The sequence below is a fragment of the Delphinus delphis genome, chromosome 6 (genome assembly GCF_949987515.2).
Source record: "Delphinus delphis chromosome 6, mDelDel1.2, whole genome shotgun sequence".
NCBI classification, from domain to species: domain Eukaryota; kingdom Metazoa; phylum Chordata; class Mammalia; order Artiodactyla; family Delphinidae; genus Delphinus; species Delphinus delphis.
In genome coordinates this window covers 52750734-52778060 of record NC_082688.1, presented here as the reverse complement: position 1 = coordinate 52778060, position 27327 = coordinate 52750734, and the positions used below count along the sequence as shown (strand labels likewise).

General features: G+C 42.0%; 1 protein-coding gene across 5 annotated transcripts in view; it reads right to left on the bottom strand.

The window, feature by feature from the left end:
• Window positions 1-2295: 2295 nt before the first annotated feature.
• SMARCA2 (SWI/SNF related BAF chromatin remodeling complex subunit ATPase 2) overlaps window positions 2296-27327 on the bottom strand; it is a 172854-nt gene continuing 147822 nt past the window's right edge. For all 5 annotated transcript variants that reach the window (XM_060014673.1, XM_060014674.1, XM_060014675.1 and 2 more), the window contains exons 29-33: window positions 18229-18334; window positions 17410-17511; window positions 14575-14707; window positions 4469-4611; window positions 2296-3170 (exon numbers count right to left, since the gene is read on the bottom strand). In XM_060014673.1, coding sequence (XP_059870656.1) covers window positions 3135-3170; window positions 4469-4611; window positions 14575-14707; window positions 17410-17511; window positions 18229-18334 — 520 coding nt within the window. In that variant the 3' untranslated portion in view covers window positions 2296-3134. The remainder of the gene's footprint in view (window positions 3171-4468; window positions 4612-14574; window positions 14708-17409; window positions 17512-18228; window positions 18335-27327) is intronic.

The following is a 27327-nucleotide window of genomic DNA, read 5'->3' as shown; positions in this document are numbered from 1 at the left end:
CCCAGGTTTCTTGTAATTAAATAATTCTAGTAAAGGATCAAGTGCATCGCCTGATACTCGTAGCTTCCTTCCTCCGTTCCTAGAAAACTGTTGCTCTTGGAAAGACCTAAGCCTACCAATGGGCTCACCTACTGGAAATGGACAAGGCAGCTGCCAGGACCAGGTTAAAAATAGGCAGATGTGCAGACGCAGGATGGCCTGCCCCTTGCTCACACCTGATCACGCTCCCTGCCAGCTCACCACTGTTGTGCAAGCCACCTTCCTGCCTTGCCTTTCTACTAAGGCCTGGGAGAACAACATACCAAAGACAGCAGAAGAGAAATTAGAAAACATCCTTCACACAATAGACATCTTACACCGTAAGGATAATGGTTTGGATGGCCTTGGAACAGCAATACCTCTAAGGCTGAGAAGAGATTCCAAGGAGTACATAAAGTATAGGAAATACAAAAATGGAAGCAGTGAAATAAGACTGTTTCTTTGAACTGATAGCAGGTCATGTCACTAAGAAAAACTAATGTGGTTTATTCTTCATGGGAGTCTAGAATCCTACTGTGGTCAGCAAACTGTAAACAAACAAGAAGGGAAACGCAACACATTCTGTAGTGCTCAGACTAACTGGAAACTCAGACCTGAATGGACACTTAGGAGAGAAGTTTCTCGGGAGGATTGCACACAAAAATTTGTATGGGTCAAACTTCCTTCAAGACTCAAGGAAAGATACATTGGCAATTCCTCTTATTATGAAAGTAAGAAGCCCAGAGTTGTCCTTAGACAATTCTAAGAAATGAAGTTTTCACCAATCCGTTCGAGATGAGCGAATACTCTTGCATTTTGGTCCTTGTCATCATTGGGTCCATAAGAAGGAATGTGTCAAGCTCTGGCTAGGCTTCTTTGTAAACTTTTAAAAACAAATGCAGGACAATTTGGGGGCAACTGAGGAAATGTGACTGTGGATCGTACATGAGATACTAGGGGACTATTGTTAATTCCCTTTGGTATGGAAGTAGGACTGTGGTTAGCCAGGAGACGCCTTTATTCTTAGGGGATTTGTGAAGTATCTAGGGGTAAAGCGTTTAGGATGGTTGTGACTTACTTTCAGATGGTTTAGTTAAGAAACAAGTGGCGGTGCTTTGTGACCACCTAGAGGGGTGGGATAGGGAGGGTGGGAGGGAGGGAGACGCAAGAGGGAAGAGATATGGGGATATATGTATATGGATAACTGATTCACTTTGTTATAAAGCAGAAACTGACACACCATTGTCAAGCAATTATACTCCAATAAAGATGTTAAAAAAAAAAAGAAGTGGGTGGGGTGGGAGGTAGGGAGGTTATAGTCATTGTGAATCTTAGGAGGAGGGTCTATGGGTATTTACGGAACCAGTCTTTCAACTGAGCACTTTCCAGATCTTTCTACATCGATATGAACATAGATTTATTCCATGCTAAACAAACAGTCTAAATCTATATTACTGTACACAGGCACACCTCATCATACTGCGCTTTGCTTTATTGTGCAACTTTGTAGTTACTGTATTTTTCACAAATTGAGGGTCTGTGGCAACCCTGACTCCAGCAAGCATATTGGTGCCATTTTCCGATAGCAGTGGCTCATTTCATGCTTCTGTATCACGTTTTGGGTGATCGTGATACTCTTTCTTGATTATATTTGTTTGGGTGATCTGCGATCTTTGATATTACTACTATGACTCTCAGACGATGGTTAGCCTTTTCAGTGATGAGGCGGATTTTAATGAAGGTATGTACATTGTTTTTTCAGACATAATCCTATATTGCACACACTTAATAGACTACAGTAGAGTGCAAACCTAACAACCTGACATGCGCCGAGAAGCCAAAAGACTCGTGTGACTCACTCCGTTGTGACATTCACTTTGCTGGGCTAGAACTGACCCTGCAGTATCTCTGAGGTTATACCTGTAGATTTTTCTGGCAAGTAAATAGAATTTAAGCCACTAGAAGAGGTTGAGCAGGGGCTTAGTGTGACTCGGTCCATGGCAGCATCTCTCCTGTTGTATGAGTTTAAAAGTCACAAAAGCAATAGACTCCTCTCTCCCTTGCGACACAACTGGTTCATCCCAGGGGATTCTCTCTCTCTCAGTCTTCTTAACTTTTTTTTTCCTACCACGTGCGCTGCGGCAAGAGCTTGCCCCGCTCTCTGCAGGAGACGGTGACTCAGGCACCAGGGTTTCGGTCCCTTAGAACTCAAAAACCAGAGGCAGTGTTTGTTGAGCTCAGCTGTTATCTCTTTATTAGGAAAGCACCAACACCACGTTCTTGGAAATTACTGGAATTTTATTTGCCTCAGGCTTATGACTTGCAACCAAAGACATTGTGCAAAGAAAGCAAAGATTAAGTACACTTGAGGGAGAAGGAGACAATACACATGGGTAACACAGGAGATCAGGTTGACAGAGGAAGCCATCCATTACACTATATAGATTGCAATATTCGATAGCAATTTCAACAAAACTTTTCTTTTAAATCAAGAGCAAAAAATTAAGCAAAGTTTACAGTAGACATAAATCTTATACAATTCAAAAAGCGTTTTTTTCAGATCATAGAGCATAAAATGGAAAAATGTCTATGTAGGTGAAGTCTAACTACTGTACATTTATCGCCTATTAAAGTTGCTTATATGTACCACAGTGTAAAAAAAAAAAACAATACCGAACAAATAAAAACCTTGAAAATTGCCTGATGAAAAATAAAATAACCAGTGGCTTTTAATGGCTTCTCCTGGTTATCAGTGCTACAAAAAGACAAAAATCTTCTCATCTGAACAGGTGATAAAACCAGGCACAATCAAACCGTTACCAAGACCCACCCATAGAAATATACTATCCACCCACATATTTTCCATCAAAAGCTTTTTTGTTTGTTTTAATCTTTGAGGCCCATTTGGTCACAATATGTTACAAAGATTTGTGTATGAGTGTGTGTTTCTTTACACCATGATATCATATGTTTGTCTGGCACTATCCTAAAGCTAGCTTATAGATGATAATGATATAGAAACAACCCAGTGCCCATATGACAAATGAACTCACTGAGTGGAGACGAGAGAGGGGAGAAGGAGTTCAGTTCTACCAAGAAAAAAATGTCCATACTGATCACTCATCATCAGTCCCACTAGCTTCTGACTGTTCCTAAAAGTAAAAATAAGAAAGAAAGACAATAAGCCATCAAGAGGCAATGTAGCAAAGAAATGACATTTTGGAAACAGTTAACCCTCCCAGTAAAGAGGCATCGACAGCCTCTACGCGGAACAGGGGAGCTCCCGCTTGGAAATCCCACAGCAATGCCCGCTGTCTATGCCAGTGTTTTGCTCTATTGCACTTGGGCGTGGAAAGTTCATGGCTATTGAGTTCTAATTTTAGCACTACGTTTTTAGAACATTCACGGGAGAAGAAAATTCCATGCATTTGCTGTCTACTTAAAGAAAACATAGGATTTTAAATGTATTTGAAGATGCTTGTGTCGAGGGTTAAAGGCCGGGTGGGGTGGGATAAGAATGCTGAACCTTTTCAACAGACCCAGATAGCGGCACGTTGAAGGAAAATCAAACTAGCATAGGCGCTAACATGGAAAATTAACCTTCCAGAAAGAAAAAAGAAGGGGGTGTGGGGTAGGGAACCTGAGGTCCTCTTGAAAGTGAAAGAAATAGAGGGCCCTTTAAAAGGCACTGTATTAGAAGCCTGTGCCAGGCACTGCTACCTTGTGGACCACACAGTCAGGGACAGTGCACCAGACTGAGTTAATGCTCTCTGGGTCTGAATTCAGACTCTGCTATTTACTTCCATGCCCTGCAGCAAAACACACATAACCTAAGCACTGAGTTCTGTAATATGTTGAGAGTGACATCTGTCTTAGGATGCTAATATTAATAAGCACCGAATATGGTGCCACCCGGAAAGGTCCTTATGTCAGGGCCTGGCTCCATCAGGGCTCCCTGAATTTTTCAAATATTAAAAATAACACCTCTAGGTACTTAAAGATGCATCTGGGTTTTCCGCACGGCACCTGAAATAGCAACTCAAACCCCAAATTAACTCTATCATCCCACTTAGTGTCAGTCTTCCACGGAATCATTATTTCCTCTATATACTGCTGTATCCTAGGCACTATGGTGGGTGTTATGGATATAAAATACTAACGAGCCGTGGAGAAATCTCTCTTTGTAAGTAGGCACTGGGAAGATATGAAAGGGGAAAAGGAAACTTGATTTAGTAAGTTTTTCACTTTTGAAGACTATTCAAAAGGCAATAAACAAAACCCCAAATTCTTTGTTTTCAATCACGCAGCTCAGTTCACATCCCTCAACACCAAATCTTTACATTTTCATTTCTGGGTAATGAAGCATAGAGGTTGGCAGGGGCCTGGGAGTACGAGAGGGAGACAGATGTGGGGAGAGTGTCCCGACCTCAGGCAAGGCAGCCGCACTTACATTTCCATCCGGCTCTTCATCGCTGTCAAAATCGCTCACCACAGGTTTGGCTTTTCCTCGATTTGGCCTTTTCTTGCCTTTTCCTTTGTCCCGGCCTTTGTCATCTTTTTTATTGAGCTTGATTTTCACCTTAACAGATTTTGCTACAACAAAACCAAAACACACAGCAATGAGGAATCAATCACAGGGAAATTTTTTTTTTTTTTACATGTTTATTGGAGTATAATTGCTTTACAATGGTGTGTTAGTTTCTGCTTTATAACAAAGTGAATCAGTTATTCATATACATATGTTCCCATATCCCCTCCCTCTTGCGTCTCCCTCCCACCCTCCCTATCCCACCCCTCTGGGTGGTCACAAAGCACTGAGCTGATCTCCCTGTGCTCTGTGGCTGCTTCCCACTAGCTATCTGTTTTACGTTTGGTAGTGTATGCATGTCCACGCCACTCTCTCACTTTGTCCCAGCTTACCCTTCCCACTCCCCATATCCTCAAGTCTGTTCTCTAGTAGGTCTGTGTCTTTATTCCTGTCTTACCCCTAGGTTCTTCATGACATTTTTTTTTCTTAAATTCCATATATATGTGTTAGCATACGGTAATCTTTTTACGGGTAGGAAAATGATCGCCTACCTGCAGGTGACAAACCCAACAACCCCGAGTGCCCTGAACATTCTCGGACTGATTCAAGCCTGTTCTCCATTGTCCTCCCTAGTTATAGTTAGCACCCCTTTCACTTGCAGACATGTCTAAGTTTGCATGATAAGTTACACAGTCACCCTAAATGGGCAACAAGAAGGAATGAGGTCCCAGAGGGAAGCTGGGCTGGGTCCTTTCCAGGTCTCCTAATGGATGAACAGGAATCTTCCTAACCAGGACAGCGAGGGTGGCCTTACCTACTGTGTGGAGGGGTGTGGGCATTTTAAATTTTTCATTACAAAAATATTTTCTTATAATGAATTTTTATTGGAGTACAGTTGCTTTACAGTGTTGTTAGTTTCTACTGTACAGCAAAGCGAATCAGCTATACGTATACATACATCCCCTCTTTTTTGGATTTCCTTCCCATTTAGGTCACCACAGAGCACAGAGTAGAGTTCCCTGAGCTATACAGTAGGTTCGCTTTAGTTATATACTTTATATATAAAGTATATATATATATACTTTATATATATATACTTTATATATATATATATATATATATACTATTGATATACTATATATCAATAGTATATATATATATCGATCCCAATGTCCCAGGTCATCCCAGCCCCCCCTTCCTCCCCTTGGTGTCCATACGTTTGTTCTCTACGTCTGTGTCTCTATTCCTGTTTTGCAAAAAGATCATCTATACCATTTTTCTAGATTCCATATATATGTGTTAATATTTGTTAATTATTAACAAAATGATATTTGTTTTTCTCTTTTTGACTTACTTCACTCTGTATGACAGTCTCTAGTCCATCCACATCTCTGCAAATGACTCAATTTCATTCCTTTCTATGGCTGAGTAATATTCCATTGAATGGCCATCATTGAAAAAATCTACAAACAATAAATGCTAGAGAGCGTGTGGAGAAAAGGGAACCCTCTTGCACTGTTGGTGGGAATGTAAATTGATACAGCCACTATGCGGAACAGTATGGAGGTTCCTTCAGAAACTAAAAATAGAACTACCATATGACCCAGCAGTTCCACTGCTGGGCATATACCCAGAGAAAACCATAATTCCAAAAGACACATGCACCCCAATGTTCACTGCAGCACTATTTACAATAGTCAGGATACAGAAGCAACGTAAATGTCCATTTAAAACAGAACTTTGACATTAAAAAGTATACATAAGTGTAAAAGGTTTAAAAAAAAAGCCAATGATTTTTACTGTGTAAATAACTTCAGTTGACTTAAAAAGAAAATTCATAGGTGAATATTTTTAACAGTACAGAAAGGTACAAAATGGAAAGTAAAAACAAAACAAATGAATTTGAAAGGTTTCTTTCCCCGTCTCTAGTCTCTCACCCTACTGGTCTCTTTCTGGTGATTATTTCCAGAAAAAGAAGTATAACCGCAATATTTGAAAATATACGCATCCCTGTGTGTGTATGATTCTCTCTCTATTGACAGATGACATAAAATTCCATAAATTTCTGTATAGAGAGATATAAAGAATTCAAGCATATACACATACCCACAGGGCTGTTCTGAGGATAGAAATAAGAACACATGGAAGAAAGAAGTCCAAGTGTTATACCATAGTTAGAGGTGCACATCCCAAGGTTCACAGAAAATCTGTTCCCTGGCATTGTTGTGGGACAGGTGTCCACAGAACAGCATTTTTAGGGATGGATGATGAAGTGACTGACAATGCAAGTCTCTCATTCAAACCAGTTTTGTTAGAATATTATGTTTGGTGGGTCTCAAGGAACCTAGAAATAGATGTTGTCATGGAGAGAATCAACTCCAGAAAGAATCTTAGAGATGAGAAATTTCCAGACTTCTTTTGTGAAGGGGAAGGACCCTTAAAACGTTTCCAGAAGTGAAGTCTTCCATGGAAGTACAGGCTAACAAAAAAAAGATGAGAGCAGAGATGTTCTGAACTGAAGTGCAGGGGCAGCAAATGCCCCTCCCCCATCCCAAACAGGGCTGGCAAAAGGCTGGCAAGCCTAGTGCTCAAAACAGTATTCCTAGCCCAGGCTTCCGTATATCACACCCAAATGTCTACTGCTTAATAAGCTATAAGGTGGGGACTTGACGAAAAGACTGGGGATGCAAAAGTCTACCGATTAATGGAAATGCACGAAGCTGTGAAAACCTTTAAAAATGTAAAAAGTAATTTGGAAAGAAAAAGTGAAATATCTTTATCTACACAGGTGTGGCTCTTCCTGACACGGGAGTACAGGAAATCCATGGGCGGTGTGAAAGGGCAGAAGACTGTCAGTAAAGGTAAGAAAATACATCCTCGAGAACATAATCTAAATACTCACTGGAGTGTGGGACACTCAAAAGCTATCAGGTTTTGTGAGTCAGTGGATATGCCCCTCAAAAAAACCCACCTGAAAGGCTGCCATGGGCAGCTAGAATAATAAACTGGACCATCAGATGGGCCCTTTAAACAGCATCCTAAGGCTTTCTGACACCACTACACAGACCTATGACAAGTTCCAGTTAACCAGGGTGGCAGGCAGAATAGTGATGGCGCCCAGAGACGTCCATGTCCTAATTCCCAGAACTTGTGAATATGTTACTTTGCATGGCAAAAGGGATTCCACTGACCTTGAGATGGGGAGATTACCCTAGATTAACCAGGTAGGCTAGGCCCAATCTCAATCACACGAGTCCTTCAAAGTGGAAGAAGATGAGGTTCTGATTTAAGAAGGTGACACAAGAAGACCCTGAACTTACCTCTTCCCACGGACACACCGAATCTAAGGTATGTATGGAACAACCTTCTCTGTCAGTGACACCTACACATTGGACAAATGTGGAAAAACCCACACTGAAGCAAGTAAGAAAGGCAGAGAGGCTGACACATGATCTCATGATAAATGCCATCCTTGGTGCAGTGACCCACAACTGGAAAGGAACTGAAAACCTGAAGCTTCTCTAGGAGGGGTGAAGGTTTGAACCCCACATCAGGCATCCCAACTTTTAAGTCTTGCACCTGAGGGATGCCCCCAAAACATCTAGCGTTGAAAACCAACAGGGCTTGTGTCCACAAGACCCACAGGGCTACAGCCAGTTCAGAAATGGCTCGTAAAAGTCTCATGCTCAGACTCACCTGCCCCAGGACCCAGCTCAAAGTCAGCTGATGGAGAGGCACCCAGACTTCACATAAAAGAGGCTTATTTGCTTATCTTAAAGCATCAGCCTAGGGACGGGCATCTAAGTTAACCCATATCTAAGGGCTGACCATCATCCCTTCCAGAGAACTTGGCAGAGGGGGGATGCTATCTTTGCACTCTCCCTCTGCCACACTCCAGAGCACTAGTGTCTCTTGGAGGGGAGCTTTCACACACGCCCGGTGCCCTGGTTTTTGCGAGTGCTGTCCAGGGGATACCTTCAGATTGCCTGCTTCTGGTGGGCAGTGGCACTTAGGCCTGTGGTCCCACTGGACTGTAGATTTGCAAACTTTAAAAAGCTGCTGCATGAGGGTCTGGCTTCCAATCAGCCTGAACCTAGGTGTTGAGATCCTCCCTTCTAAGACAATGACTGACAGGTCTTGGCACACCCTCCACTCTTGGGAGCCACTACCTGTAGGCTGCTTGCACAATCACAAAGGTGTGAGAGACAAGGAAGTCAGGGTGTAGGCTGAAGGATAAAGTTTTTGTCTCCCACGTGAGGCCGCTCCTTCAAGACTGGGAGAGAGGGCTGTTTTATCAAATGAGAGAGTCAAGAAAAATAGAGAGAGAGAGAGGAATATGTTCCAAATGAAAGAACAAGACAAAACCTCAGGAAAAAAAGTCTTTCATGAAACAAAGATGAATGGCTTAGCTGATTGACAGAATTAAAAATAATGGTCATAAAGATGCTCACTGAACTTGGGAGAAGAATGAATGAAAACTGAGAACTTCAAAGAGAAAACACAACCCTTGAACAACATGGGGGCTAGGGGCGCCAAACCTCTGTGCAGTCAAAAATCTGTGTATAACTTTACAGTTGGCCCTCTGTATCTGGGCTTCTGCATCCACAGATCCAACCAGCTGCAGATTGTATAGTACTGCTGTATGTATTTATTGAAAAACGAACAATCTGCCTCCACGTGGACCCATGCAGTTCACACCTGTGTTGTTCAATGGCCAACTTTATAAGCAAGTACCAAACAGAAGTCACAGAGCTGAAGAATATGATAATTGAACTGAAAAGTACACTAGAGGGGTTCAACAACAGACAAGATGAAGCAGAAGAGAGATCAGTAAACTCAAAGACAGGGCAGTGAAACTCATCCAATCAGAGCAGCAAAAAGAAAAGAATGAAACGGAGTGAAGATGACTTAAGGGACAACATAAAGTGGACCAATATTCACACTGTAGGGCTCCCAGAAAGAGAGAGAAAGGGGCATAAGACTTATTTGAAGAAATAATGGCTGAAAACTTCCCTCATCTGCAGAAGGAAATACATCCAGATCCAGGAAGAGTCCCAAATAAGAGGGACCCAAAGAGACCCACACTTAGACGTACTACAATTAAAACGTCAAAACTTAAACACAAGAAGAGAACTGTAAAAGCAGCAAAAGAAAAACAAACAACTTGTTACATACAAGGGCAACCCCCCACAGAAGACTATGGGTAGATTTTTAAGCAGAGACTTTGCAGTCCAGAAGTGAGTGGCACAAGACAGTCAAAATAGGGCTTCCCTGGTGGCGCAGTGGCTGAGAGTCCGCCTGCCGCTGCAGGGGACACAGATTTGTGCCCTGGTCCAGGGAGATCCCACATGCCGTGGAGCAGCTGGGCCCACGAGCCGTGGCCACTGGGCCTGTGCGCCTGAAGCCTGTGCTCCGCAACGGGAGCGGTCACAGCAGTGACAGGCCCACGTACCGCAAACAAACAAACAAACAAAAAAAACAAGACCTATCTATAGGCTGCCTACAAGAGACTCACTTCAGCTTTAAAGACACACACACTGCAAGCGAGCAGATGGAAAAAGGCAGTCCATGCAAACGGAAACCAAAAGAAAGCTGGGGCAGCTATACTTGCATCAGACAAAAGAGACTTTAAAGACTGTAGTAAGAGAAATAGCAAAGGGTCAATACAAAAAGAGGAGATAACATTTATTAACAGACATAGAGGGAGAAATAGACGGCAATACAATAATATTAGGGACTTTAATACCTTTCTTTCATTAATGGACAGATCATCTAGACAGACAATCAATATGAAGACACTGGCCTTAAATGACACACTAGACCAGAGGAACTTCACAGTTATATATGGAACGTTCCATTCAAAAGCAACAGAATACACATACTTCTCAAGTGCACATGAAACATTCTCCAGGATAGATCATATGTGATGTCTCAAAACCATGTGAGGCCTTGATAAATTTAAGCAGATTGAAATATCAATAAGCCTTCTCAACCATAATGACATGAAACTAATCAATTACAGGAGGAAAACTGGAAAATTCACGTATGCGGAGATTAAACAACGTTCTACTGAACCACCAATGGCTCAACAAGGAAACCAAAAGAGTAAATTAAAAGATACCTTCAGACAAATGAAAATGGAAATCAAACACGCCAAAATTTACAGGATGCAGAAAAGTAACCCTAGAAGGGAAGTTCAGTGATAAATGCCTACATCAAGAAACAAAAATCTCAAATAAAACACCCTAACGTTATACTTCAAGGAACTACAAAAAGAAGGACAAATGAAGTCCAAACTTAGTAGATGGAAGGAAACAGCAAAGATCAAACTGGAAACAAACAAGCAACAACAACAACAAAAGAGAGAGTAAAAAGACAATAGAAAAGATCAATGAAACTAAGGGCCGGTTCTTTAAAAAGATTAAAAAAAATGAACAAATCTTTAGCTACAAATCATAGCTACACTCACCAAGAAGAAAAGAGAGAGGACTCAAATAAAATCACTAATGATAGAGGGGATGTTACAACTGTTATCAGAGAAATGCAAAGAATCACGAGAGACTACTATGAACGATTATGTGCCAACAAATCATACAACCTAGGAAAAAACAGGTACATTTGTAGAACCAGACAACCTACCAGGACTGCCTCACGAAGAAAACAGAAAAAGACCAATTACTAGTAAGGAAGTTGAGGCCACAGTCAAAAACCTCCTGTTAAACAAAAGTCCAAGACCAGATGGCATCACTGGTGAATTCTGCCAAACATTTAAAGAAGAATTAGAATGAATACCTATCCTTTTCAAATTTTTGCCAAAAAAAACCCAAAACCAAAAACAAAAAATGGAAGAGGAGGGGACACTTCCAAACTCATTTTACGAGGCTAGCATTATGCTGGTACCAAAACCAGACAAGAAGGCTGCAAGCAAAGAAAATTATAGGCCAATAACCCTGATGAACGTAGATGCAAAAATGCCCAACAAAATATTAGCAAACTGAATTCAACAATACATTGAAAGAATCATATACCATAATTAAGTGGGATTTCTTCCAGGGATGCAAGTTGGTTCAACATCAATATATCAATCAATGTGATACAACACATTAACAGAATGAAGGCTAAAACTTATAATGATCATCTCAGTAAAATGCTACCTATGAACTTATTTACAAAACAGAAATAGAGTCACAGATGTAGAAAACAAACTTATGGTTACCAGGGGGGAAAGGCGGTGGAGGGATAAACTGGGAGCCTGGGATTGACATATACATGCCACATGATCCAGCAATCCCACTCCTGGGCACATATCTGGAGAAAAACATAATTATATGAAAATACACATGCACCCCGATGTTCACTGCAGCACTATGTACAGTAGCCAGGACACGGAAGCAACCTAAATGTCCATCCACAGAGGAATGGATAAAGAAGATGGGGTACATATACACAATGGAATATTACTCAGCCATAAAAGGAACAGAATAATGCCATCTGCAGTGACATGGATGGACCTAGAGATTATCATACTAAGTGAACTTATTTACGAAACAGAAACAGACCCACAGACTTAGAAGACAAACTTACAGACACTAAAGAAGAAAAGTGGCCGGGGTGGTGGGGGCAGTGGGTGGGAAATTAGGAGTTTGGGATTAACACATACACACTACTGTATATAAAATAATCAACAAGGACCTACTGTACAGCACAGGAAGCTCTACTCAGTATTCTGTAATAACCTATATGGGAAAAGAATCTGTAAAAGAATGGATACACGTATAACTGAATCACTTCACCTTATGCATGAAACGAACAACATTGTACATCGACTATACTCCAATACAAAATAAACATTTTTAAAAATTAAAAAAAGGACATTTGTGACAACGTGGATGGACCATGAGGGCTTTTATGCTAAGTGAAATAAGTCAGTGAAAGACAGATTCTGTATGATCTCACTTATATGTGAAATTAAAAAGAAAACAACTGAACTCACAGATACAGAGAACAGATAGGGTGGCTGCCGGAGGTGGGGTGGGAAATGGGCGCAGGGAATCCAAAGGTATAAATATCCAGTTATAAAATAAATAAGTCGTGGGGTTTAAGGTACAGCATGGTGAGTATAATTAATAACGCTGTAGTGCATATTTGAAAGCTGCCAAGAGAGTAGGTCCTCAAAGTTCCCGTCACAGGAAAAAAATTTTTTCTGACTATGTGTGGTGATGGATGTCAACTAGATTTAGGTGTGATCATTTCCCAATATAGACATATATTGTATTATTATGCTGTATATCTGAACCTATTATTATATGTCAATTATACCTCAACAACAGCAAAAAAAAATGTGGATGAAGAGGAGGCCGAAGAGAGGGTCAATGAGATGCAACATGAGAAAGAGACACAAGGAAGTGGATTCTCCCCTGGAGCCCCGACAAAGGAAGGCAGGCTGGTGACACCTTGGTTTTGGCCCAGAGAGACCCACAGCAAACCCGTGACCTACAGGGCTGTGAGATAATAAATGTAAGTTGTATTGAGGCACTAAGTTTGTGGTAATTTGTTAGAGAGGCCATAGAAAGTTAACATAACAAGTCTCCGGAGAGATTAGGGCAAACGTATCTCAACCTATAGCTGGGATAAGAAGGTAGCTATTTGAAAACAGATTAGAAATCTCGCTCTAAAACAAGGAAACATTTAGCTAAGATATGCTTTTGTAGACTAAAACATCAAATGCTACGATACATATGAAACTGAAAAAGGTTAAATTAATACTTAAAAGGCAGAATCACTAGAAAGAATAATACTGAGAACACATGAGGGTATGGGGAAACAGACACGTACGTACACCCCTGACCAAGATACCAACTCCATTCTGTGCAGCAATGTGTATGCGTCAGATGTTTTTACAGTGTGTGCAGTGGTTTATGGGTTAGAATTTTCAGGAGAGCGTTATTTGGATTGAGATTACTATGTTTTGGTACACTCAATGGATGTTAATATATGTATTGCTGTATAAAAACATTGCTATGGAAAAATATTTGTAATAGAAAAACCATGCTACAAAAACTGTGCTATACTTTTATAAACAAAATATTTATGTATAGAAAAAGACTGGAAGGCAACTGGAGTTAAATGTATATTGGGTGATGGAATTATACAAATTTTCCTTTCTTAAAAATATTTTCTAAGCTGTCTGTACTAAGTATGTAATTAGAAAGAAATCTAATAAAAAATGGTAAAGCATATCTAAACTGTTTTACATAGAAGACTATAAACTACTAGGATTTATTACTTTGCGAAGAGGTATGGGGTGAAAACTTAATTAGGTAAGAAGAAATTTTAGACTTTTCAAGGCAGCCGTAACCTTTGAAATATGATACTTGCCTTGGGTGCAAAGTTTAAGAGGGCACCAAAACTCAAAACAACAAAACAAAAACCCTCAAAACTCATGCCAAACAGAGCCATAATGAATAAAATATCAAGATAAAGACAGGGTCAGCATCTGATCCATGATGGACAAAATGGACCACAGTTTGACAATTATCTTCTAAAGCAGTGATTCTCAAAGTGTGGTCCTGGGTCCAGTCACATCAGCGTCCCCTGTGAACCTGTTAGAGAGGCCGACTCTCAGACCCTTCCGCAGGCTACTGAATCAGAAACTCAGGGGTGGACGCCAGCAATCACCCAGGTTAGAGAACCACTGTGCTAGGTTAACAGATAGGTGGAAGCAACAGCCATGCTGGTAGAAAATGTATATTACACTGATTTCCAAAGGCAACATTCCGTGTTTGCTGTGAGCCTGGCCATGTGCTAAGCTCTTCGCATGACTGGGGGCACATTTAGTACCTCAGTTTCACAGAGGAGGAGCCTGGGCTCAAGCAGGGTTAAGTATACGGCCTGGGGTTGCCCAGCTAGGACACGAGAGACAATAAGACCTGGAGTCCAGATGTGCCTGACTCTGCTCTGTTGGCATCTGTGGAAACAGCGATGCAGGTGGCCAGGGCCAAACCAGTGGAGGAACCACACGGACTCACCCTCTGACTCTGACTCGTCTTCCTCTTCCTCGTCCTCCTCTTCGTTGCTCTCGTCCTCGCTCTCTTCTTCTTTGGCAATTTTCTGCCGAGCACTCTTGAACACCGACTGTAAGACGATGGAGTCTTCGTAGATCTGAAGGGTCAAAGTGGCACCTGTTAAAAACCTCATGCTGAGGGCCCGAGACTCACCATCGCAGCATGCTCTTTTCTTCCCTGCGCCACACACCAGCATTACTTTACGTGAATTTTAGTAGAAACATCAACGTTATTGTCTATGCCTGCAGAAAAACACCAAACTCAAATCTACAGACATAGTCTTACAGGAAAAGTCCACATGCAGTTGAAATAATTTCAGAGAGAGAGAGAGAGAGAGAGAGAGAGAGAGAGGGAGGGGGGGGAGAGAGAGAGAGAGAGTGTGTGTGTGTGTGTGCGCGCGCGCGCGCATGCTTGGGAGGGAAGGGAGGGCTTCAATACGATGCCCTCTCATTTTTGACAGCAAGACCAGTATTTAAAAAAACTTTCTTATTTAGGTTGTTTCATCAAACACTGTGGTAAAGCAACCTTTTTTTAAAAATGCAATTCTCCTAACAAAATGGAGGCTATTATTTGTCACTGAGTTTATCAGTACCAGCCAATACTTATTGCAATCAGTGCTTTCTCGCTAGTGTACGCACCTATCTGAGCATAGCCCTGTGTAGCTGCTGAGAGAGAGCTAAAGTTCAAAAATGGTCCGTTTTCTCAAAACACTAAACACAGAAGTACCCTATGATCCAGCAATGGCAATTCTAGACATACACCCAAAGGAACTGAAAGCAGGGTCTTGAAGAGACACAGGCACACCCATGTTTACAGCAGCGCTATTCACAGTAGCCAGGAGGTAGAAGCACACCCCATGTCCATCAATTGGGGGATGAAGAAACAAAACGAGGGGTCTACCCAAACCGTGGAGTATTATTCAGCCTTAAAAAGGAAAGAAATCCTGTCGCGGCCTACACAACATGGACGAACTTTTGAGGACATGATGCTAGATGAAATAAGCCATTCACAAAAAGACAAACACTGAGTGAGTGGCTTATGTGAGCTATCTAGAGGAGTCCAATTCGTAGAAATAGAACGTAGAATGGTGTCTGGCAGAATGTTTACAGAGTTTTAGTTGTACAAGATGAAAGTGTTCTGGAGATCTGTTGCAGAATTATGAAAATATACTTCCCACTACTGAGCTGTACACTTAAAAATGGTGAAGATGACACACTGGGATGGGGCCACTGGGACAGAATTTGCCAGGGACACTAGAGTTGAGCTGGATATTAAGGGTGAGGAGGGTCCCACCAGGGATCATGAGAAAGGAGACGGCCTTTTTAGAAAAGGAGCACAAGGAGAAAGGTGGGGCGGCCAAAGTTAAAAAAAAGATGCATCCGGGAGGGTTCCATTGCCAATTTCCTGGTTATGACATGGGACGATGTTACTATCCTGGGACGATGTCAAGGCTCTCTCTGTATTCATATTCTTTCCTACAACTGCATGTGTATCTGGGGAAGCTGGTGTTTATGGACCATGAACCGTTACTGGACCATGAACTGTTTAGGTTGAGGAACAGCAGGAAATGAGGCCACAGAGTTAGTCTATGACTTTAGAAAGCAAACTCCAGCGATTAAATTCATTCTAGAATTTAACAGTACATGGGGAAGCTCGAAGCTTGGTGGGCAGTAGGTGGACAGGATAAAAAGGTGGTTACAGAAAGATCGGCCAGCATCCGGGAGGGCCTCGGAGGGAAGCCAGTAAAGAGGCCATTTGTCACCCCAGTTCAGGGGTGAGGCAGTGGGTGTCGGCAGACAGGGAGGCTGTCTGGGACAGGGTGTGTATCACAATGTTGCCACAGTCCTATAAAGAACCCCCAAATCTATCCACAAACTGTAAGCGGTCATTCATAAAAGACTTGCTTGTTGACGCTTATATTTACTCTCTGCGTCCTAGTTTTCACCTTAAATTTCTTTGAAAAAGGCTTGCTTTCACGACCTATTGTTTTGGTCAAAATAATACTTCTATTAACTCCCATTAACTGGAAAGGTATGGTCTGTTCAAGGCACATTCTGAGGAGTCCCACATTCTCCAATTTAGTGACTGGAATTGACATGAAGATAAAAACAAGCCCAATCCGGAAAGAGGCTTGACTCTGCATTGGCTGGCAGACACACAGACCTCGCTTCTGGTTCTTTCTGCCTCATGGGTATGAGAGCATAGATAGGAAAAGGGGAGTCCCTACAAAAGGTGAGTGGAATGGAGGTGTAAAAAGTGAAAAGTGTCCTCGGCCAACTTAGTTATTTTCATAGTGTCACTTGCTCTTACACTTGCTAACTACAGAGAAGAGGAGTAAAGAGAATTGCAATTGACCTGATAAAAAGCATTTTTGTAACAATTAGAGGTGATGGTTATTTTTTCTATATATTTTTTGTTTTAAAACAAAACACCAGTTTCGGCTCCTGATGCAAAGTTTACAGTCAGAAAACCCAAGGTAAGTATAACCAAATACACCATCTCTGTAAAGGCAAAAACTGTACCTCTAGCTTTTAAGCATTACATTAACTTATTAACTTAAATTCCTCCTCTGATTAAAAGCCAAGCCTTTAAGGGAAGCACAAGTAGGAACTAGCATAGCTATGGTACAAAGGAGCTGGCATTAACTTGAAAATGCCAAAGCCTCAACTGACTTACATAGGTAGCATGGAAATATAGGCTTTTATCTCTCCTTTTCTTCTGCCAGGATAATAGCGACGGTAGCAAATGAAAAATTTTACTTAAAAGAACAAAGCATGTTTAAGGTTAAACATGTCTCACCTGGGATCCCTCCAAGTTGAACGTCTGAGCATTGTGACAGAGCAGCATGACGTCTTTCTCCAGGTCACCCAGGCTTCGGTACTTATGATTACGGATTCTTTCCTGATGCAAATTTTGGATAAAACAGAGGAAAGTTGGGGAGGGCGGTGGTGGAAAATACAACAATCGTTATTACTTGGTTAACAAAGCCTGATTTTCCATTTGTCTTCCCAGTAGACAGTCCTGCCAGGAAGGTGGGACTACACAACTCCAGGGGGTGTCATAAACAGAGACCACCCTCCCACGCGTATTCCTTTCCTATAAGGGGGAGTAAGGAGCATATGATGGGAACCAGGAAGAGCAATGGGATCCAGGAAGGAGTCTGAAACTTTTCAAATAAAATGCAATATAGGGCTTCCCTGGTGGCGCAGTGGTTGGGAGTCCGCCTGCCGATGCAGGGGACGCGGGTTCGTGCCCCGATGCAGGAGGATCCCACGTGCCGCGGAGCGGCTAGGCCCGTGAGCCACGGCCGCTGAGCCTGCGTGTCTGGAGCCTGTGCTCCGCAACGGGAGAGGCCACAACAGTGAGAGGCCCGCATACAGCAAAAAAAAAAAAAAAAAAAAAAGGCAATATAATCAATATGAGCTCTCAGTATATTGATTTCATAACATACATTTAAAGGCACAAGAACATCCCGACCTTTTTAGTGCAAAGCCCTGCATGGGTGGCAGTGGCAGTCAGATAGGTTACCACTGTCAAGTCCTAACTGTAATCATTTCAATGAATTTACACTTCTACTTTATTTACTTAAAAAATAAAGTTCGTAAACAAAAGATCTACCTTTATTTTTTTGAAATCCACCGGTTTCCTAATTAATTCATAGTATTCTGGTAATTCTTTTCTTGAAGGTAACTGAATGAAGACTTCACTGAGCTGTCGCCCTGAACTGTAGGGGGGCAGGGGAGAAACGAACAAAAACATAACAGATCATGCACTACAGAGAAAAACGTGTATTTTATTTCAGAAAAATGTCAAAAAAGCAAATGACATCCCATGCATATAAACATGGGGCTCTTCAAATCAAAGAAAATCCTACAACTGTATGGGACATCAGTGCCCCCAGTGCTAACTTCAAAATGACATTAGAATACCAGTAGATCTCCACTTCTGTCATACATATGGGAAGGCCACTGTGGATTTCTCTTTCGGAGCGAACCTCTCTTCAGTTTGATACAAATATTTCAAGTGTCCCATTCCACCAAAAATTCCATTTCTAAATGAGTAGTAATTGAGTTGGTTAAAAAAAAAAATACTGACTTTATTTCCATATCCCTTTGTTTTCAAATCCACTTTATATTCAGAAAATAATGTGTTAGAATATACTCTGGAAACTCAAATGAAAAGCTTTCGTATGTACCAGGGACTGTCTTTTCAGTCTTACTCCTCTTAGGGCATTTTTCCACACTGTGAACTACACAAACCTTTATGATTATTTGCCAGTGGAACCCCTTCATCTTGCCTAACTTCATTTTGTGTGTATGGAGTCATTTGTGCTGAAAAGAACAAACATATTTAGCAAGTGTGGCTGCCTCCTGTTCCTGGGATCAGTGCTATACCCTCCCAGCAAATTCACGGTAGCTTTACTTGAAAGCACATTTAATAGCAACGAACGCTTAGCATTTTGTAACTTTGAGAAACAGACTATAAAGCAATGTAAGCATTTAACATCACTTAATGTTAGAAGCAGACATGGTCAAAGGAACCAGATATTCATAATTTAGGTTCAGGACCCTAATATCTGACTCAGCCTATCCAGATCAATAACAGCTCGGGAGATACAGTACAGTCATTTTTCACAAAAATCTCCTTTCCCTTATGATGCCATCTCTACTTCCTTTGTGAAGGCAGAAATATTAAAAACAAAACAAAACAAAACAAAAAACCCCATAAATCGCTATCAGGTAAATTTTGGAAGGTGATTCTAGGAGTGTGTGAGAATGCTAGAAGCAGCAGCAGAGGATGAGTGACAATATGCTGTTTTAATCTATAGTCCCAGTCATATAATTAAAAAATAATCATAATGACACTTATCATAAAAAAGGCATGCGCAGTAACTCAAGTGGTTGCCTAGCAACCAGTGGGGAAAATGCTGAAGTGCAAAGGGGCCTGCATAAATTAACCGAAAACCCTGTCAAAGGGATGGGCGAGTTTTTCTGTGATGCTGGGTCAGGGTTTTATTTTATTTTTTAATGCACATATGGGCCTCATGAATACTAAAACCAGGGGCCAACACAAGAGGCATAAGAAGACTGCAGTTTAATAGGAAACTGGATTTTAAGATTATCATGGCAAGAACCAAGGTGTTCTCTTACCCTCCGCCACCCCTACCCTCCCCAACCCCTTCCAGGTTGAGAAATGCATTTGTACCGCCATAAATTATACCACACAGTATATGACAAAAACTGTTTCAGCTGCTATCACCTTCAGCATAGGGCCACAATCTCTGGTCTGTTTTTCTTTCTCCCATTCTGAGACTTAAATACACAAACATTTCACCGGTCTGTAAATGAATCTCTGAAAGGCCATAAGAGGAATTTATAGATATTCATTTTTCTATTTGTATCAGTGACTTCTTTATAATTAGCATTCTTTATACCCTAGCAACAGAGAGTCAGACCTCTTTGTGATTCGGGATTTAACAGCTGACCCTCAATGACATCTTCAGTGTCATTTTCTGCATTACCAACAGATGGTGTCATTTTTCTATTGACGGATTACAAGTACATCCTTGCTTTGTACACCTGTGATGGACGTACTCTTAATTTCATCTGTGCTACTGGTGAAATAAGAAGCAGTTTGCACTGAGAATGTGACAGAGCTCTTTCCAACAGGGGCAAAATGGCTGAGACAATCTTGGTCTGATGTCCTCTTCTTAGGACATAGAAATTCTAGACCCTATAAGGAGACAAGTCCACAGTTATCTGTGCTCACAAAGGAGAGAGCTGAATGTTCTGAGACTCAGGGCCAATACTGTAAAATGACAAATTTATTCGGTTTTAAAAATAAAGGTTCCGTGGCTTAATATTCCCATCTCACTTCCTTTATTCCCCCTGCTAAGAACCAAGGGCCTGAGCTGAAGGAGGGCTTGGATGCCATGTAAGGAAGTCTTCTCGTGGTTCCACTGGAACCATCTCCACTCACACACCTCGGTCTGGATTTCGAAGCCCTCCTTGATTCCTCCTCTCTAAACCCTGACTGTACTGCTGACTTGACTCTTCTGGTCAGAATAGCCTCTCTCCTGTGTACCCCCAGGTCCCACGGCCAATCCCCCCTTTATCACAAATTCCAAGTCTCCAGGCTTGACCCACCTCTCACTCCACGGTTAGAATGTTCTCTATCCTTTTCTCCCTTCAAATATTCCATCCTCCATTCAGGATCAAGAACCCTTCCTCCAAAAAAAAGATGGAAGAAGTTTTCCTCAATATTAAACCAACGTTCCTCAATATTAAACAACTCCTGGTACCTTGCTGCTCAGAACTTAATTCTATGCATGCTGGGTTTTTTTCTCTCCTCCACGGAGTGTGGGAACACTTTACATGCAGTCAAAACCCCTCCCCCATCTCTATCAGAGGGGACAGTTCTGATGGCGACCCTGGGCAGGAAAAGTCAGGTGGTCCTGGAAGACATCCAGCTTTTATATAACCTACAGAATGCACTGAGGTAGCAGGACCACTTGCTAATGTTGCTACGGTAACTTATTTTTTCCCTAAATTAAAGGTTAAAAAAAAAAAAAGGTAAATAAGAAAAAAGAAGTGAAGCAGCCTGACAGAGTTTTGAATTCTTGGCATTTCTTTCTCAAACTTAAGCTGCACAAATGCTTTTTCATTATACCTTTTCAAATACTTGTTTTTCACTGCCAGGAAGTTTTTTTTGTTTTTTTTTTAAGTACAGAACAATGGACTAATTGTACAACGGTTTGCAAAAGGTGTTCCGTTTCTGTTGAAATGCTTATCCTTACCCCCAAGGTATTTTCCATTATGTCATTTTACACATTTAAGGCCTAAGTATAAATTGTTATCTCAAAGTGTACTGTTTGCCATGACAAAAGTGATACCTGTCCCCCTCCTCCAAAAAGGTCTGATTTCAGATCTATTTCATACAACGATCTATCACAATGAGAAACGTGACCCTGATAAGACGTAGGGTGTTGGGGGCGAGGAGAATAACCTAAAGTACAAATATACAGGAAAACTCACTGCACTTAATAGAGTTTACAGGTGCTGGTGGGCAAACACATTTCCTCTCCACAGAGACGAAAGGGCAAAGGGACACCTGGCTATGCTGTCATGGTGTATGCGATGGAAAAGCCCTACATGCCACTATGTTAATGGTGGTTTGCAAACCCTGCATGTAGAGCTTACACACACACACACACACACACACACACACACACGAGATCTGCTTTGCTATGCTTCATCTGGGAACCAATTTTTCTCCCATTACCTCCACAAACCGAATGGCAAGAATTTCACATCTATACTCTTGTGACTTTAAAATAATGACTACAGACATTATAAATATCACCTCTACCTTTGATTAGAGTTTAGGTAAAGCTGGAAGAGTGCATAAGGCTGTAATAGTAGCTTAGAAACCTATTCCTTTAAAATGCTGGCCAGTTGTCTTTCATAATATTGGTTGAGTCCTTTTTTTTTTTTGGCTGCTTTATGATTTGTCCTTTTACCTACCGAAGCTGATCTGTTGACAAGAATTCCTAATGGATACTCCTGGAAAAGTGATCTTAACTAAAGCTGACATAGGTTTTGTTTATGTTAGTTAATGAATATAAAAACGTGGTTATCTTGCCTCCTTAAGGAAATGACGTCATGATTTAGAATACCCATTTGTAGTTGGAAACGTTTTACAGAAAATGATTACAGTCCTAAAGGAATCAAACATAGGAAATCATTTTGGGAAAAAACCCCATAAATATTGGGTCAGCATTGGAGGGCAGTAGGTGAATACGTGTCTTTTTTTCAGGGTCAGATTCCTATAGGGTTGAAAAAATACCATTTCAAAACACACTTAGACCTGAGTGGCACCCTGCATATCTAGAAAGCCCCCAGAAACCCGAGCCAGTCACAGAATAGGTGTCAGAGTACCCGCACTCTGCCTCCTCTACTGAGGTCTCTCATCTGAGTCTTACTGAGTATTGACTGACAATACCGATGACTCCTAACAAGCTTGGAAATCCGACTTCCCAACTTCTTGAAGCATATAAGGATGTAACAGCAAAACAGAATGGGATGTGGACTGACTTGCTTTTCATATGGGATGGACAGCTGTAAAAATCACCCCAAGGGTTGTGTTAAGGACTAGGTATCTAATGTGCCTGAGTTACCAACCAAAATGAGGTTACGTCAGGTTTATGCGAGGTAAACGCCCCCATGTTAGGAGGCTTCAATGGCTTGCTCAGCTCAATAAGAAAAGCAGCAAGGCTTTAACAACAGTCTTCAAGGTAATCACACTCTGATGTATGGTTTTGCTGTTGGTAATCTACTCTAGGCTGGAATATGGATAAAGATATATATATATATTTTATATGTACATGTAAAGATGTCCATCACAGCATTACTTAAAATAATTTAAGGCAGCCAAAATGTTAAACAATCGGGGGAAGAAAACAAGTAATGGAAGGCTAGAATCTAAAATTATGTATTTTTAAAGTAGGTGCCTTAAAAAACAGAAAAAATGCTCATTATGACATTCAATGGGAAAAAAAACCCAAAAATGACAGGACATCAAATTGTAAATGCAATACACATTCAACTAGGTTTTTAAAAGGGCATGAACTAAGGACCAGGAGGAGAAATGCCAGAGCATAAATAAACATTAATAATAAGGTACTCTTGTTCAACAAAATGAAGGTTTACAATCTAATGTAATTTGGAACCATGCTGCCATCCATAAATAAAGTAGGCCTCAAACACTTTTATGGGTTACCTTCTTTGAAAACATGCTGTAAGTCAAAAATCTAATTTGATTTTTCCCAGAAAAATGTCATCCGAGGGGCATATGACCGACCTTTATTTACATCACCATAAACAGCACAGTTCATCAACTGGCACCTCTGAACTCTCCCACAGAAGGCCAGATAAAGAGAATAATGGAACAATAATTCCACAATTTTTTTATTTACTAGATTACAACCAACAGAATCTACTGTATGAAGTCCCTATTTATTCCTTCGGAATTCTCTCATTGAACTTATGACTGCAAATCAGAGGTGATCACCCGGACATGAGATTCAGAGAGTCCTGTTTATGTACTTGTTTATTTAGACAAGCATTTCGAGGAGACGACTGCGAAGACTTATCATCTATCACCTGACTTTTTAGAAATATTGACTCAGGACACCTAGGTTCTTCTCCTCTTTTTCTCACTCAACACTTCATCATAGCAGGTAGAGGTACAGGATCCTAACTGTCCACCCGTCTCAATGTGATAGACACACTGGTCACGCCGTTTCATCAGCTTTCGTCACCTCATCTTGGAGACCCGGAAGTGACTCCGAGGATGCCTTCCTTTCAAAAGGTAAGGACACACCTTCCCTTCCACTGAATGTTCTGTCCTTTGGTCCTTCCCCGGGTCTCTAACTTCGTAATGTTAAAAAAAGGCTTCGGAACTTTTGGCTGAATTGTGATCAAACTCAAAATCACAAAGCTTTTGCAGGCAAACAAAATCAAACGCCTCTCCACCTGAGCTGCAGGTCCCCAATGTCACTCTGTCAAAGGGGTGCGTGTGTCGTAGCAGGCACCCTGAGTGCTGCTTTTTCCTAAAATGGCCGTTTTAGGCAATTCTTCAGGAAGACGTATGAGGTGTGACTCTAAAGGAACAAGGCAGATGTTTTTCCCATGAATACACAAGAACACTTATGCCCAAATAACTACCCTCTTTCACAGCAATCCGTTTCTAACTCAAAAGACAGAGAGTGCTTATGAAGACAGTTTATCAGCCCCGTAAGAAAGTCAGTTTTGCTGTTTCCAGCTGGGACTCCTCTCATAAATGAGAGGTCATTTATGCTGGTTGTCCTGAAGCTTGGAGAGGCAGAGACCCTGGGCTCCTGGGCCAGGCTGATGCTGGAAGCCTCGGGGAGGCTTTCTGTGCCTCAGAAAGCAGATGGACCACGTTTATCTGTGGGCTGCCCACCTGCTGTACGTGGTACAACTGGCTGAGCGGCATCAGTAAGTGTCAAGTCACTAGGAGTCAAAGTAGCTTATTCCAGGACACGTCTGAAAGTATCGATACTTTTAAGAAGCACAAGATAAAGTTCTAGAATCCGCACTTCCCTGAGCGGATTCTCTCTGGACTAAGCGCAGCTTCTGAGCTCTAAGTCAGCATTTCCCAATATGTGCTCCATGAAACATGAGCTTAATGGATTACTAATAGTGTTCCCTGAAAAGGGGGCGTCACTGGTCAAATGAGTTTGGGGAATGCTCGGTTAGACAAAGTTCAGCGGGCTACTTTACACAAAACTTCCCAGAGCCTCTAACCACGCTGGGAATTCTCCAAGAAGCTCCAGGACTAGAGTTTGAGGACCATACTCCGGGGAAGCGTCACCCTGGACATCAGCTGAAGTTCTGACTTCCCCATGCTGCTAGGACACAAGATAGACTGCCAGCCCTGTGGCTCAGCCCTAAGTATCCAAACAGAATAAATGAAGAAAGGCTCTTCACCTAGAACTAAGATTCTCTAAGTGTATCCGCTTGGTCACACTTGTATTTCATGGCAATTTCTCTGTAACCTAATTAAATGCAAAGGGGCTTGAGCCTGACATCCGGTCACAGCCTCCCTCCCCCACTTAAAGAAATGCCGAATGTCTGGTGCCGATGTTGCTAAAACTAAATTTTGACTATAACAGCTTCTTAGCCGGTCCTGAAGGGACAGTCAATACTAACAACATAATCACGACGCTAAGGGCTGTTAATAGCCATGGAGGGAATTTAGATTTCCTGGGATGGAGTATGTAGGGCTGGGTACCACGTGCCACCTTTCTTTTCAGCCATATTTCTGTAAATGTAAATTTCACTTACCACTCAGGACACAGTTATCCTCAAAAAGTTCTCCTCCACCTTTCACATCTGGTCTACCCTAAGTCCTGTCAATCATACCTCTCTCTGAGTACTTGCTCTCTTGCCTTCACCCCCATCGCCACGTCCAATGCTATGCCCCTCTTCCCTTGCACCTGAGGACCCAGTCATACTGAGAGACATGTGGTCTCTAGAAGGGGTCCTGCTTTTCCATACCTCCTCCCTGGCCGCCTACACACATGGGTCTCAGCACCTTGGCTGCCTCCGCCCACCCCCCCACCCCCATCTGCTTGGGGGATTTCTACTCCTCCCACAAGCCACCGACTGACTTTGCTTTCCCCCTTCCTACCCTCCCACCTGGCATGTACACTTGATTCATACCGTAGATGTGCGTTATTCCTTTATATAACTCTTTCCAACTATGCTTTAAGGCGTTCCATTTTACTCATTTCCCCACCCCTCGCCCCCCCATTCTCAATACTTACACAGAGACTGACACATAGAAAATGCTCAGTGCCTTTGAACACATGGAAGGATTTTTTTTAAAGAGTGTTTAAAAATTAATCATAAGGCAAGCTCTGAACAACATGTCTTAAACTCGGGTTTCTGGGGAGAAGCATATGTGACAGTACGGGACCAGACAGACTCCGCAGAGTCCTGAGGAGGCAAACGTCAAGCCCCTTCTATGCCTCTGGAAATTGCAGTTTAAATGTGTCTTCAGTGGAAGGATTTATCTGGATCCTAACTACATACGGTCACATCGTCTCCTCAGAGAGCCGAGGCATGACGCTGGGGGCTCTTAATACCCTTTAACGTTATTAATCCACTTTTCATGGTCACATGATTATTTTGATGCAAGAGGGGATATGGGGTGAAGGAGCTTAGGCCTGTCCTTGTGCACTGCGCTGGGCGTTTAGCCTATATCATGCCTTTTAGAGACCATAAAGCCTCCTTCCTACGTGGTTGAGCTGGAAAGATTTACCCTGGTAGTTCATCATTTCAAGCCCCCCAAAGTCAAGCGTTTCTTGTTTCAGTTCCGAAATTCGAATCCAGACTGAGTTCTTTCTTGTAATGGCAAAAACAGAACACCATTCTCGATGCCTCTTAGTACACAGTATGGTTCGTGTGTCTGGCTTCCAGGATTGCTCACTGTTTACAATAAGAAATACCCAAAACTGACAATCTTGCCCACCAGTTTCACCTCCGCACAGACACGGATGGATACAAATCACCCCACGTTTAATCTCCCTATGTAAAAGGGAAGGCCACAACTGGTGATGCTATGTATTCTGAAATACAGGACACAGCTTCAATTCTTTTGCCTCCTGGCCCTAGATTGGATCCTATACCAGGGGGGAAAGAAGTACCATAAAGGACGTCATTGAGTCAGTTGACAAAAGTGGAATATGGATGGCAAAGTACTGGCTCTATATTTTTTTAAAGTACAGGCTGACCCAAAAGGGGAAAGAAATGTTATTTTCAGTATACTAATAACAACTCCTAACCCTGGCGAATCACGCACATCCCTCTTTCCGCCTCAACTATCATCATCTCAGTGTGGCAAAATCTCTAGGAAAAAAACACTTCTGCTTCCCACTTGACAGAAGCAGAGGCACACAAAGGTTAAACAAGCTGCCCGAGGATGCTTAAGACCGCACAGGACAGGTCAGCCCAGAAGTCACGCCTTGAACCCCACCTGGTGCGCAGACCCTCCACACATGTGACTGACTCCACAACCTCAGACAGGGCAGGCACGCGCACGCGGCACCCCAGGTGCTTCTCAGTAAGCTTCAAAACCAAGACAGCATGGAGTTAAGAGGCCCGTGGGACGTAAGACAGAAGCTGCGCTGGA